General features: G+C 41.1%; 2 protein-coding genes across 3 annotated transcripts in view; both read left to right on the top strand.

Moving 5' to 3' along the window:
* Positions 1 to 643, top strand: part of arl6 (ARF like GTPase 6) — a 7,162-nt gene extending 6,519 nt beyond the window's left edge. Inside the window, exon 8 of the mRNA XM_086181370.1 lies at positions 420 to 643. Within this exon, the coding sequence (XP_086037496.1) occupies positions 420 to 487 (68 nt within the window). The 3' untranslated portion in view covers positions 488 to 643. The remainder of the gene's footprint in view (positions 1 to 419) is intronic.
* Positions 644 to 1,058: 415 nt separating this feature from the next.
* slc5a7a (solute carrier family 5 member 7a) lies at positions 1,059 to 7,877 on the top strand. Of its 2 annotated transcripts, none has more exons than XM_086181351.1 (9): positions 1,059 to 1,193; positions 1,843 to 2,068; positions 2,324 to 2,437; positions 3,609 to 3,764; positions 3,859 to 4,007; positions 4,204 to 4,347; positions 4,810 to 4,963; positions 5,591 to 5,808; positions 5,961 to 7,877. In XM_086181351.1, the coding sequence occupies exons 2-9, from the start codon at positions 1,885 to 1,887 to the stop codon at positions 6,633 to 6,635; spliced, it is 1,794 nt and encodes a 597-aa protein (XP_086037477.1). In that variant the 5' UTR covers positions 1,059 to 1,193; positions 1,843 to 1,884; the 3' UTR covers positions 6,636 to 7,877. The 2 variants fall into 2 exon arrangements, with proteins under 2 accessions (XP_086037477.1, XP_086037480.1); XM_086181354.1 differs by having other exon boundaries at positions 1,168 to 1,193; positions 1,795 to 2,068.
* Positions 7,878 to 15,378: the final 7,501 nt, after the last annotated feature.

The raw sequence follows: 15,378 nt of genomic DNA, 5'->3' as shown, positions 1-15,378 counted from the left end.
GGATGTTTCAGATGTTGTTGGCACCAGTCTTAAACACCCACCAGATGCCACACAAAACAGTCCGACTTTCCAAACTGCATGATTTTTTTTTTCTAGCAAATAATTAACAGGCAACTTGGGGCTGAATATATGATCATATCTATATAATAATCAATATCATGATTGCTATCCAATAATAATGATTTATATATCGCTTTCATAATTCTGATTAAAATGAGTGAAAATCATTAAGTAGTTTAAACAAGTCCCACTCACCTGGATAAACCTGAGACTAGAAGAACCTCGCCTCTGTCTGTGGTGCTGAACTATTTCCTTGAAGTGCCAGCAGGGGGCGATGTGTTAACCAACCTATGAAAACAAATGTGTCCGTGTCTCTGTGTTTTTGGTCACTTACAGAGGAGGCCGTGTGTGTGTTCCAGGAAGGATTGATCGAATATCTCCTCCTGCTCATCAAGATCCATCCTACTTGGCAGCCTGTCAAGTTTGAGAAGTTTTTACAAGATTAACGGTCTTCATACAGGCGTTTCCGTCCATCTAGATGGTGTAGGACACTGGACGGAAGGTGGGGGACTCGGGACATGCCAATCAAGCACTGGCGTTATTTACTACCCGGCCACAAAATAACAACAACAAAAAGACAGGACTTGTTCTACATTTTTGGGTTTTTTGTTGTTGTTGTTTGTTTTGTTTTAGGACGTAAAAAGTGAATCATAGCTGAGGAAAACTGATGAGATAAAAGGATGCTAAGAATTACATTTTTAAAAAGTAATATTTTTGCAGGATTCGCCTTTGATGCAGTTTTAAGGTCAAACGCAAACGTGGAAAAGACAGTGTGCACATGACTTCACACTACTATTGAAGAAGAAAAAAAACCCTTTACAATTAGAACAGACGCCCATCCATCTCGTTGGGAAGTAAAAGAATCCCAGCTGACCCTCTCTACGTCGGATCATCTCAGCGTACAATGACGTGTTTCTATGCAAGGTGCTTATTAAGGGGGGCGTTTGGTGCCTCTGACGTGTGTTAGCGGTCCTCTGACGGCACCTGCCCCCTTAAAAGCCCCAGTATGTCACCCGGAGGACCTCGCCGACACTTCATTTGAATGTTCCTGGCAGTGCAGCAGGGGACGAGACTCATTATAAACCGCGTTTCTGCCTCAGGTGGCCCAGCACATGTCTTCAGGAACACTTAAGGTAGGTTTGCATGTTTTAAAGTTTTTGTAACAAATTTTGTTTAAGGCAGAAACATAGTTTTATTTCACTGAAGATGTCGCTTTTTTTTTTTAAATGTAATTTTTAGCTGGAGTCTCATTAAGTTGGTGTGTTTTTGAGTCAGAATTTCTTTGCGTAATTTGTGTTTTACGCGCGTTACCTGATAGAAAAACAGGACATTTTTGACCAGAAATCATTGTCACAGAGTCGAAAGAGAAGTCTGAAATGATTTTACCCACCTTCGACAATTTGCTCTTCATTTTGCATCTGAAGAACTTGAACAATGCGATGTGTTAAAAGGACAAAGAAGCGAACATTCACTTCTGGTTCAAATTTTCGTATGATTTTTTTTTTTAAAGCTGATTAATATGAATATAGCCCTAAAATCAAAATATAAACTTGAAACTCGTGTTTTGGTGAATGAAGGCACCTTTCAGGACCATAACGAGCGCATCAAATCTCTAATTGTTTCAGTTTTAACAATTCGTTTGTTTTGTGTTATATTTTGCCATAACCCACAATACAATGAAACCAGTTAACAAAACAGGCCCGAATGCTGACATCGTGTTTTACGCATCGAAAGACTGTCTCCTTGTTCCTCCTGATGCGCGCGTCCCCGTGCGCCTAGCAGGTCTCCATGCCTCCCCGTTCCTAGCGGAAGACCGGTGCGACAATGACCATCCATGTGGAGGGACTGGTGGCTATCGCGCTCTTCTACGTCCTGATCCTCTTCGTGGGTATTTGGGCGGCATGGAAGAACAAGAACTCCGGGGAGGCGGAGGGCACCGACCGCAGCGAGACCATCATGGTCGGCGGGAGAGATATTGGATTATTCGTGGGTGGATTTACCATGACAGGTGACTTTTGTTGTTTCTTATTTGAGAGTGAAGTTTTAGAGGCTGTATGACGGATGGACAGATGTTTCAACTGTCCGGTCTAAGTTGATAAAAGAGGGCAAAGTAGTTGTGGGAATCAGATCAGTCCACCATCTAATGTCCTTTAAACATTGTTAATTTGGCACAAAATTCAAATGATGTCTTGAGTTTTCTGTGTTTGTATAGTTTTTATAAAAATGGTTAATTCAATGAGGTAATTTGTGATTTAATTTTCAGCTACATGGGTTGGAGGAGGATACATTAATGGCACCGCTGAGTACGTGTATCTACCGGATTTTGGTTTGGCGTGGGCGCAAGCTCCATTTGGATATGCTCTGAGTCTTGTTGTGGGTGAGTGATGCAGGAATGTTTTTCTTGTTCACCTTAAAAATAAATAAATAAATAAAGGTAATATGAACACATTATATCTTATTCAGGGACATTTTGACCCTTTCCTGAGTGTAATGTTGAGGCTTTACTCAAACCTCTAATCATCTTCTATTCAGAGAACATCTTTCTTGTGATGATGCTCTCGATTGTTTAGTATCCATTTCTTAACATGGTTATGTGGACTAGATCAGCCATATATTCTGTTTCCTTGACCCTCACCTGACCCCTGAGGCCGTCCCCTCTGCTGGACGCCAGCCCTCTCTATTGCTTTCAGGATCCAGCCTCCCCTGATCCCACTTGACCTTCTGGCTCCATCCCTTACAACATATCCCATGTGACCGCCGAGCTGTATCAATTAACCTGAATGAATCGTGACAAAAGATGCATTTACCTGCAGAAAGCACAAAGCACAGAACAAGTCGGCCATTTTATAATATTTGACTCTCAAATCATGTGCAAGATGGCGGCAGCAGAGACGCATCTCTCAAGTCCAAATGCGGCCTTTATTGAATGTATGATTCACTATGAAGTAGTCGGTGAAAGCACAACATGGAGAGCGTGTGACCTGCAGTGTAGGTGTCACCATTCATAAAGATGAACCCTGCTGACTTGCTGGCTTGTAGTATACTTGTTCAAAAATGTAAATCACAATATACTGAAAAGTATAGCGTTTCAAACTTTTGAATTTGCTGACAGTGACTTGTGTTTCATTTCATGCATCATGCAAAAAATTGCTGTTGTTCGTTAGGCACTTAGTTTACCAGGCTGGACAAAGTGGGTCCTGATTCCAGGCAGCAGTAATTCCAGATTTCAAAATCAGGGACCAAACTTCTATTGGGATTTAAAAAAACAAACAAACATGATTTTAATTTTTTTTGCATCCAAGCTTAACTTTAGGAAAGCTAATTTAACACTGGCTGCAATATGAATATCAACATCTAACATCTTCCTCCCTGGGTCTCTTTGTGTGGAATGACACACAAACTGCCCTCCAATTACAGAAAAAATGATCTTCGTCCTTTTTTTTCATTTTAACATTTAATATTTAAATAATCTTTTAGCCCTACGTGACTCAATTACATCTCATTATGGCGTCTCAGCAATACATGCTTTTTTTTTTTTTTTTTCCCAGGAGGGCTTTTTTTCGCCAAGCCCATGCGCTCCAGAGGTTATGTCACCATGTTGGACCCATTCCAGCAGCTGTACGGGAAACGCATGGGCGGCCTTCTCTTCATACCTGCATTAATGGGGGAGATCTTCTGGTCTGCCGCCATCTTGTCTGCACTTGGTATGTTTCTAGAAACAACGGCAATAGACTAATGCTTGTGTGTGAGTGATGTCTTCTTTGTCACGTCCTTTCTTCCGTGTGTTCATGTGCTCAGGTGCTACCCTCAGTGTCATCGTGGACATCAACATCAGGATGTCCGTGGTCATCTCAGCGCTCATTGCCATCTTTTACACCCTTGTTGGAGGACTTTACTCGGTGGCCTACACTGATGTTGTGCAGCTCTTCTGTATCTTTTTGGGTCTGGTAGGTCAATATTGAGCAAAAGTGAAAACAATGCTTCTTTTTTATTTGAAGATCTGAAGTGTGCCAGATCCTCTTGCACATGAAACAGAAACGTTGTCACATGAAGTGTTGAAATTCTAAGCGAGGCGGCTGCTGTAAAGTAGGTGGAGCTAGTTTACATTGTGTTTAACTCGAACTGCTGTCTGTCTGCTTATAGTGGATCAGTGTTCCGTTTGCACTGACCAACCCAGCTGTGTCAGACATCACCGTTACTGCAGTCAAGCAGGTGTACCAGTCGCCCTGGAGAGGCAGCGTCAACAAGAGTGACACCTGGGTCTGGATCGACAATTTTTGCCTCCTGGTACGCCACCAGAGTCTTCATCTAAGTGGTTAAACCTCAATTCTGTTGTTTGAAGCATTGTTTTAACAATATAGTTTACAAAAAAGGAATGTATTCTAATTTTGTTGATAATTAGCCTATGTAGAATATTTGTGGGTTAGAATTGTTAAAAATTGGGGATTTCTTTCAGCATGTCATGACCTTTATTTTCTGTCTTTGTCTGATTAGTCTAAGAAGTAATTCACAAATTTATCAGTATTGATATAAAAGCTGTAAAGTGTAGAAAACTTGTCTGTCGACTCGCAGCCTCTCTCATAGTAAACTACCAAACCATGGCTCTTCATTAAATCCGTTGGTTTAAACAGAAGGTGTTTCCTCTGCCCTTTGAGGGTCCTGTTAACATTTTTTGAGCAAAGATTCATTTCATTTCATTTTCAAGACATAATCTCAGACTGTTATCAATTTTGTCTTATTTGGACGCAGATGCTGGGAGGAATCCCCTGGCAGGTGTATTTCCAGAGAGTGCTGTCTGCCTCCTCAGCCACCTACGCCCAGGTCCTCTCCTTCCTGGCTGCTTTCGGATGCCTCGTCATGGCCGTGCCCTCCGTTCTCATCGGAGCCATCGGGGCCTCGACAGGTGAGAGAACTCACACACAAGCTTGCGTGTTGTTCAGTGTATGTGGGTCCATGTTGCCCTTAGATCTGAGAGAGCTGGGTAAATAGCAGCTGGTACACCTCATTTATAATGAAGCAGCAATCCCTTTAATAACCACACTAGTTGTGTAAATATTACATTAGAAGGAAGCAAGGGACCAAATTAGTGGATTGATCTCCAGATTTTTAGGCGTCACATTCATCTGTGAACAACCTGGTACCCACCAACAAATTAATTGAATTTTTACAGTTTATCTTCGCACACAGTTGTCGTTGGTAGGCTCACCGTTCATTTTTTTACCGTTATCTACAAAATTGAATCCTTTTGAGCCACATGCTTCTCCAAAGCACGTATAAACAGATGAAAAGGAAAAATATGTGCCAATAAAGTCATATATTAATATGTATCCACTGTACACAAATGCTCATGCTTTGTTTTTCACTATAAAGTGACTATTTGCTGTGACTGCTTCAATGTGAATGTTCTGCTTTATAAGAAAATGTAAGGTTCCTCTTTAAGTCATTTATTTATTTACTTCATTAAATTTAATCTTCCCACTGAACAAACTTTTCATCCATGACCCCCACCCCCCCCCCCCCACCCCCCCAGACTGGAACCAGACATCTTATGGTGCCATTTCTCCAAAAGAGAAGGAACAAGCTGATATGATCCTACCCATCGTGCTCCAACACCTCTGCCCGCCATTCGTCTCTTTTTTCGGCCTGGGTGCAGTGTCTGCTGCCGTCATGTCCTCTGCAGACTCCTCTATTCTGTCAGCGAGCTCCATGTTTGCAAGGAACATCTACCAGCTTGCTTTCAGGCAGTCGGTCAGTACTCGCGCGGGCACGCGCGCTTGTGTGTGTAGTGTGTGTGTGTGTGTGTGTGTGTGTGTGTGTGTGTGTGTGTGTGTGTGTGTGTGTGTGTGTGTGTGTGTGTTTAGCTTTGACTATATCATCATGTCTTCCCCATCTCTTCTCAGGCATCTGACCGTGAGATCGTGTGGGTGATGCGTATCACCATCTTTGTGTTTGGGGGTCTTGCCACATTGATGGCACTGGTGACTGGCACCGTTTATGGACTCTGGTACCTGAGCTCAGACCTGGTTTATGTCATCATCTTCCCCCAGCTGCTCAGCGTGCTCTTTGTCAAAGGCACCAACACATACGGCTCGGTCGCTGCCTACCTGTTTGGTATGGTGCTGCGTATAGGTGGAGGGGAGCCCTACCTGCAGCTGCCACCCTTCATTTATTACCCCGGCTGGACCATCGAGCAGCGGAAGCACCACATTACTGGAGAAATGGAGGACATTGTCATCCAGAAGTTTCCATTCAAAACAGTTTCCATGCTAGCTTCCTTTCTGGGTAACGTTGCTTTCTCCTACCTGGCCAAGTACCTATTCGAGAGCGGCAAGCTGTCTCACAAATACGACTTTCTCGACGCAGTGGTATCCAAGCACAGTGGCGAGATTATGGATAAGACGACACTTGTAACTCGTGGCAACAACATCGGGCTGTCAGAGATGGCGCCTGTCAAACCGCGGCTGAGCGTGACCTTGGCGGCCGCCTTCACGCGTCGTGACACACTGCCTTCAGAGACAGTTGAAGAGGAAGAGGACGAGTCCAGCCCTGACTCCTCCCACCACGATGAAGAATGACATAACTCAGGATGTGATTTATAAACTGTCAGAGAACTGGTGGCTCTGTCAGCTCAAAGACAGGAAGGGAATCAGAGACAACATGCAAACGGCCTCATGGGACAGAAGTACCATTAGTGGTGTTTGGATATCAGCCACATGTCAGGATATCTAGTGTAGCAGCTTGCTGATTGTCGGGACATGAAGCGGCGCGTCTGTGAAGTACATCAACACACACACACACACACACACACACACACACACACACACACACTGTCACACTCAGATGTTACATTCATCAGTTTTTTATGAAAGAAAGCAAACTCTCCAGAGTCTCGTAGTTTGATTTGTTTTGTTTTGACTCAAACAAAAATCATCGTCGAGCTCTAGAGCGCAGATCATGAGGCAGGAAGACTTGAGGAAATGATCAGAAGCAGTGACTCAGCTAACAGTTGGCATACAAGACGCGACTGACAGCACAAACTGCATGAACCAATTATTAAATTAAGCAATAACGCAAACACACACTTGTAACACCGTACAACAGTTATATTTAGAAATCTGAGAGGGGAAGTGTTGGTGAAAATGAATGGAATCAGCAGTTATAGTGTGTCATATCAAACCAGCGTTGAAATTGAACGCATTGTATTGGAATATAATGAATTAATTATGATGAATAATCCCCAAACTGATTTCATTTGAGAGCGTGTCGACAGGCACTGTCATGTATATAATTAATAAACAATGCAAAAACACGCCATGACTGTGAATCAAAGAACCCATCTATCATGCCGAGTAGCAAATATACAAGCAGTAGTGATGGTAGTTGACTCCAAGCATTAGCTAATATTCTCATTAAGAATCAATATAAATCTCACTACCAGATCGTGTATTCAACTGCCTTAATGAAAATCATAAAGAAGAGATACTTTGATTTCCTGACCGTACTCTGGTCAGACCGCAGTGAGCAAACACATGAATATGAATGTAATCTCAAATCTTCTCATTATCTCAAATAATGTACTTTTATTGCTCTTCGTGTCTGTTTGTTTTGCATTTTTCTTTCTTGCAGTTTGCAGAGTCAGACAGTAACTGTTGCAGAATATTGTGTCAGAATCTGTAATTTATTTGTTGTACAGATCATTTTCTGTGTAACTTGTACGTTCATATACATGTCGGGGCAAAAGCTATGTGGACAAATGATGCTGGTGAAAAAAAAAAGAATATAATATTGAAGGATGTTATTTAAATGTTTATTTATTTTTGATGTCATAAAAGATGAAATAATAAAAATGAAAAAAAAGTATTTCAGAAAAAATATTCAAAATCTACTTTTGAAAGAATATCAAACTGGTATTTCACTTTCTTTTATGGCTGAATTGCAACTATATTTTGATAAGTTGTACGTTTTATTCTCCTAATATTTCTCTTGGTCCCGATGCTTCGTAGCAACCTCACTGGTTTATTGCCCTAAAACCTGAGCTACTTTAACTTTGGAATCCTTGTTGTGTTGCATATTTTCGACAAATAATTGTTTGTCGATGTCGGATTGCTGTTTTTTACTAATCGGAGATTCCATTGGGGGGAAAAAAAAAGTTTCTTCTTGTTTTCCCCCCAGCGTTCACTCGCTCTTATTTATTATATAAATCCTTTGATTCATGGCTCATTTTTATCAAGTCTACATTTTGAGAGTGACATCAGCCTCATTTTCAAGCTCACCTTCTGACGGTTATTTTTAAATGTATATGTATTTTATTGAAGCTGGTTTTCATTCGAGGACACTTGCATTGCTGTTGCCTCTCTCTTTTTTTTTTTTGTTCGTCCGAGCTCTTTCTTGTCTGCCAGGCCTTTCAGCTAGCGAGATGGTAGACGGAGAAAGAGAACATGTCTGAAAACGTGACTGAAATTACAATCGCTTGGGTTGCATCTTTGTCCCCGTCCAAGGCCTCAGTGAAAGACAGCGTCTTAAAATAGCACTTCCTCCCTGGTTATTTACATTACCTTAAGTGCTGTGCTCTCGTCTGGGGGGAGGAGCCTCCCAGGGTTGGGTGGGGTTGCTGATGGTGGTCAGTGCTGATGACTTGGATGGGGGCTTTTGTGTGCGTGTGTGCGTGCGTGTCCTGGCGCCTGTTGCCATAAATTCCACCAGTCGTGATGAAGAATGACGTAGGTGCCCCACCCATCCACGGCACCTTCTTCGTCCAACGCGGGCGTCCTTTCGATGTCCTTGAGAAGGAAGACCAATCCCATAAAAAGAACAGAAGGTGCAGAGAGAGAGAGAGAGAGACAGAGGGTCCCACATCCATTCATAGGAAGTACCTCAGAGAGCACTCATGATAATTAACAATTATGAAGGAAAACTGCTGCCCGTCCAAGTCAAGTCAATCCATTTATTTAGGGCTTTATGGATGATGAGGAGATTGTGGGGGATGGTTTTACGTAGGAACCAGCATTTGGATTCAACCCAGAGCAGATTCATTCATTCACGACTTCTAGATATATTTAGAACGTCCTACAATGCATTCCCAGGAGCCTTTGATAGTTGGTCTAAAACATTTGTAACAGTGTAACTACAAAACACCTTGTGAACGGATTCCTTTCTCTCTCAGCAACGCTCTCATTAACATCAGTTGTAATCACGAGTGATCATATTGATTTTTGTGGCTTTTAAATTAATTTAGGAAACCTCAGCTACCTCAGATAGACGGTCATCCCTGACCAGTTGCAGACTTTATCTCTGTCACTTTCTCTTCCTGGATATCTGTTTTCAACCTAGAGATAAAGAGGAATTCACCAGGACACGTTCCTGCGTTCAGATAGTCATCTCGTGTACTGGAGTCAAGGAAGAGTCAAAGCAAGGGGACCGAAATGTTTGCTGATAATATTATTTACTTCAGGTATGATATACTTTTTTTTTGTTGCTGTTTTTGTTTGTTTTTTTTTTAGGTTTGAAATAAGACCTAAAGTGACGGAAGTTCAAATGCTGGTTTTTTTATGTGTCAGGAATGATATGAGGACAGCGTACGAGAATCATCACATGTCGTCATAAAATCCATCCAACTTTTTTTTTTTATCTTTCATCTTTTTCTGATGTTTAGCTCAACTCTAATCATAAAATTTCTGGGCTGCCATTCTTCTTTTTTTGTGACTGTGTTTTGTCTTAATTCGGCTGGATTCATATGACTGAACCCTCAAAATAGTGTCTTTCCACATGGTTTTATGGCGTCCCTGCTAATCAACAAAGCCAAAGTAAGTGTGTTTTGAATGTGAACCACAGAGGAGGATTTCTACGTGAGGTACTGTACCTTCATCTTAGGCTGACAATGACTGGCCACTATTTACGTCCTCCCCAAGTAATGTCCTTTGTAATTTAATTGCGAGACAGCTATTTGAATCATGGGAAGAGGGTGACGGAAGAACAAAAAGAGATGGAGATTCTGTGAGAGGAAAAACTGGGTGGCGTGGATGAAAATTCATTTGTAGGATTTTCACTTACTGTCACTAACATGAAGCTTTTTTATACATCCGTGCAGACACGGATCACAGCTGTGAGTCAGACACAACACAAGATGCTGCCATGTCTGATTGTTTCCCATATATCTCCCCATCTCCTCCATTAGTCCCTCCAAGCAGCTGAGGAGCATCTTTAGCAGAATGAATGTAGCGGCTGCTCTAATCAAATCAGCAAGAGAACCTAATTATAGGAGAAGCCATCGAGCCACTCAGGCCGGCTGCAGGTAGACGGTCTGGAGCTCACCGCAGGAATGACACAACTGCTCTCCAGTCAGCAAACCAGGGCTTCCTAATGAGTCGGAGTTACAGTATGAATCAATTCTGCTGATTTGGAATTACAGTAGAGCTGTGAGTCAAAGTGTTCCTAAGATGAGGAGAGCTGTTAGCTGTTACGGATCAATGGGAATCAATTAGTTTCATTCAACCTGCCTTTGTAGTGTGTGATGGAATAAAAATCAAAGAAGAGTGTGTATGCAACAATCATGTCAGCGTATACCAGTGTTCATTTCTCCGTTGTTCTTCAAACACAAAAGGACATCATGTTTTCAGGTTGTCTCTCTGTCCGACTGTCTGTCTTCCAGATTTGACACAAACATCCTCTGGTACTTAAAGATGAACTGAAAAAACATTGGTGGTCAAAGGTCAAGGTCACGACATCTCACCAGAAGACATCTCTGAGCTGAGTTCTGATGAACTGACACATAAAGGTTAAGGTCACTGAGAAAACACACTGTGGACTGTAAAAGTGGGATGAGGTGCATTCATTGTTGTTTCACGTACTACAAAACTGAGGGCTTTTTGTTCACTAGCTTCCATGTGAAGTGAGCGAGGGACTCCAGGTCAGTACCAACTATTTGACTTGAAACGCAGGACACCCCCCTTACAACATTTTAGATTCTGTATGAAAATTTTGGTGAAAAACTGCACTAAAACCCAGTGTTAAGGAACCTAGGTAGTCCAAGTCAGTGGCAGCACTTAGAACTGGACTCAAAATATATTCCTGAACTCTTTTTATTGCTTTTAATTACTTAGTTTATAAGAGCATTTGAATGCAAAATGCATAGTTTTTCAAAACCATTGCATTATTTTGTAAAATTCGTTGCTTTTTCTTTTTTCAGTCGTTCCTGTGTCAAATGACCCAGGCATTCCAAATCAGTCCCCCCTATGTAGTACCACACTGGAAAAAGTAAGGCAGGCTGTCTCTGTTTGCCTTTTATTGCTTCTTTTTCTATACGAGTGTTTTGGAGCAAAATCCACGATTTCATACACTGCAAAATTCTTTCTCTCCCCTTCAGTGTCAAGGAATGTATGGACTCTGAATCAGTGCAAACTAGGACACACCCCTTCCACTGCATTTTAGTCCTCCTTAAATTTTAAATGAGCATTTTGGTGCAAAATTCATTGTATTTCAAAACCGTGTTGTTGTTTGTTTTTCAATTCAATAGCTTCCATATCAAGTGACTTTGAGTCTCCAAATCAAAACCAGCTTTTAATGCTAGATTGAAGATGTAAGACTCATCTTGTATTGTATTGCATCGTTTTATCAGCTCTAATGTCATGAAACATTTAGTGCAAAATTCATTATTTTTTCACCAACTGTTTTTGTCCAGTAATTTCTGTATCAAGTCATCTATGGATCCCAAATCAGTTCATACTGGACTGAGAATACAGGACACACCTCTTTTTTTCCTTTTTTTTTTTTGTATTTTGTTTGCACACTCACCCATCCATCCTTCCATCCCTCTATCATTTTTCCTTCATACAAAATAATCTTGTTTTTCATACACTGCAAATGTCTTTTTTTGTTGTTGTTGTTTTTCAATAGTTTCTATCTGAAGTAAACTTAGTGCTCCAAATAAGTACTATTAGAACTAGACTTTCAAAATAAGACACATCTCTTTGTTAATTGCCTCTTATATTTACATGATTAGTTTAGAGCAAACTTTTTAATACAATATGTCCAGTGTGATGAACTGAAAAAAAAATGGTGGTCAAGCATCATCAGTCATTAAACTTAGGAGGTATTTCTAATTTACCATTAAATTAAAAAAAAAAGAAAAAAAAAAAAAGCTTTGCTTACCACCAGCACTAAACACAAAAAAGAACACATCACTGCTTCTCTCCTCACAGCAGACTCCCTCATTATATTTTCAATATTTATTTCTGGCCAGTTGTTTGCATGCTTTTTGACGTTTTTAGTCCAAATTGGCCTTTTTGAAAGAAGGAAACCTCTGAGGTGACCATAGAAACCCTATTTCTCTTATCTGTCTCTGACTTGGTGTGTGTGTCTACTCCTCAAAGAGCTGCTCCACCACACAGCCTCCTCCTCACGGCTCTGCTCTTTTATAGAGACAGAAAGGAAGGGCCCTGCTGGATGTAGGGTCATTTTTTTCATCCCATAGAAAGTCAGTGGGGAGGATGATGCAGCAACCCCACACACACACACACACACACGCACACATATTAGCCCCAGGGGAGTTGTTCACTCTGAAAATGACGATGCGAGGAAGAGAGGCAGGGGAGTAAGGATGGAGTGGACCCTTGTGAACCTTTCACAAACGCTACGTGCACACTGAGGGCCACGGAGCCGATGGTAGAGGTAAGTAACAACAACAACAAAAAAACACATAGGAAAGATGTGTCATTAATTATGATCATAATTCCTTTTCACTTACACGCCTACATATTGAAGATTATTATTAAAAGTATAGTGGAAATATAAATATGTTTCATATCATACAACACAAGGCACAGATGTGAAGCTGCAAAAGAAGAAATTTGACGAAGATGGGAAGAGAATATTAGGACGGTCGTCCTACCTCTTAGCTCATCACTACACACATCAGCTTCCAGCCCTGCCCTGTCCTATGTGTGTGCATGTGTGCGTGTGTGAGTGTGTGTTTGTGAGTCTTTAGTATCATAATCAGTGTCCCAGCTGACTCTGAGCCAGAAGATCCATTAGAGCTGATTGAGGAGCACAAGGGTGCAGATATAACCCTGAGAAGAGGTGGCGAGAACACACACAGTCACACACACACTCACATTTACACTCATACACACATTTACACTCACACATACATTCATGCTCACACATGAACACACGGACATAGACACGGTGCAGACACAGAAAAGCAGGAATTTTACATGATTTTGTGCACAGAATACTGAATGAAGATGTGCTGAAGATTTTAGATTACCGTGACAGTAAATGTGAGTACCTCTGTCGCTGTCTCTCTCTCTCTCTCTCTCTCTCACACACACACACACACACACACACACACACAAGATTAAGTTCTAACAAGATAACACAATGTTGCTATGACACGGTGCACAAAATTTGCATTGTTAATTGGGAACTTGTGAGGAATGAATGATAATTTACTGATTAGTTCATGAATATATATCATGAGGTAATAAAGGACCAATGAGTAACAACTGGTTAATGATAATCTACTGTAAAGTGACACATGTGTATCCACTAATTAGTTCCTCACTCCCTGAAGATTTGTTAATAAAGGGAATGGACATATAAGATGTTCAAATCTCTGGTAATCATGATTATCTATTAAATACTCGCACACTGAGTGTTTTATTCTTTCACGTGTGTATGCTCAGTAAAAGAAAAGAAAATACACTCAGAAAGCAAACACGAAAAACCTTTGGCATATTAAGGGTCCCTTCTATTGTTTTATAGAAAGTTTTCCACTCTTTAAGGAGATTTGTTTCTTAGTCTTTTCAGAATTATGATTATTGATATCTTTATTTTTTCTGAGAGGCAACTTTGAGTGTCTAGTGGAAAATGATAACACCAATTATTGTAAGAGCTTTAAAATGTGATTAAAAGGAAGATAAATCTAACTTTTACCCAGTTCATCCTATAAATATGAACTTGCCCTTGTAGAATGGAATTAATCAATTAGGAACCAAGGATTAGACAACAGAATTGAGCGCATAACAGCTGTCATCAACATGAACTTGATAGCTACGTATAGAGTCCAAAATGACCAAAATTTGTGTTCTCAGAAGGAAGTGTTTTGGAATAATGGACCCATAACTGACAAAGGTGTTCAAAAATGTATCAGATCACAATATCCGACCCCCCTCAGCTTCACAGGCTTTACACGAGGTGGGTGTGAGGACATGATTAATCAGGGATTTTGTGGGATAAAAAGGACGAGTGACTATAGGTGGTTCAAATGTGTCACAGGAGAGAGGCCACTTTTCTGCCCCTTGTCACCATCTTTGTTTGAGATGGGAGTAGGGAGAGGACGAGAGGATGACTGGGTGGGGGGGGGGAGCATGGATGATGGACTGAGTGAGCTCGGAGACTCTGGTGAAGATGTCACACTCCAGTAAACCGCTGCCAGCGTCTGACTGGATGTCACATCAGAGGCTCCCTTGTGTCACATGCAGGGGGTGAGACAAAGGCTCAGAGTGACAGACAGGTAGTAACAGAGCACCACCGACACACACACTCTCTCTCTCTCTCTCTCTCTCTCTCTCTCTCTCACACACACACACACACACACACACACACATATAAATACAATGGTGCAGTGAACATTTTTAAATAATTACTGAATAAACCCAAGTTAAGTAAAAAGTATTTTGAGAATAACCTTTTTTAAAAATGATATTAAGTTTATTGACTGCATGATTGAAATTGTGAGTCCAGATTGCTGGCAACAATTTATTTAACACCATGGCTCAAGATTTGGCTCATAAGAGAGGAGCATGACACACGTTGGATTCAGCAGAGCAAGGAGCAAAATTATAAATGAAACACTCACGTGCAACATTTGTGCCGAGTTTCAGACTCGTGACTGGCTTCAGGCTTGACCCAAAGATAAAGATATTAAATAAGACACATCTGTTTAACAAATATAATAAGTACTGTTTAAAGACAAAGCAAAGACCAACATCCCCCGAAGTTTGTCCTGGTTTGAGGATATAAATCATGACGGCGTCTATCAGTGACATCAGTCAACACACTACTTTGTATAAGTTTTGAAAACACGATAATAAAACCTCTTGCTCTCTGTATGGAAGGAAAGGGATCTGAAAGCCGCGTGATGACAAACTTTCTAGGACAGGCGTTTTCTTCACATTAATATTCTCAATGAAGACCTAAACTAAGACACACACTTTCATCCAATTATCTTTGACTGGACTGAAAGAAAACGTGGTGACCTTTACCAGAACAGACGACAGGATCCTCAGCAAAACCTGTATAAGTGGCACACACAGACCC

The sequence above is a fragment of the Aulostomus chinensis genome, chromosome 2, assembly GCF_037954235.1.
Source record: "Aulostomus chinensis isolate RoL2024-O1b breed Wild chromosome 2, RoL_Achi_v1.0, whole genome shotgun sequence".
Taxonomy (NCBI): domain Eukaryota; kingdom Metazoa; phylum Chordata; class Actinopteri; order Syngnathiformes; family Aulostomidae; genus Aulostomus; species Aulostomus chinensis.
The sequence above is the reverse complement of the archived record's forward strand: the minus strand, read 5'-3'. Positions and strand labels throughout refer to the sequence as shown.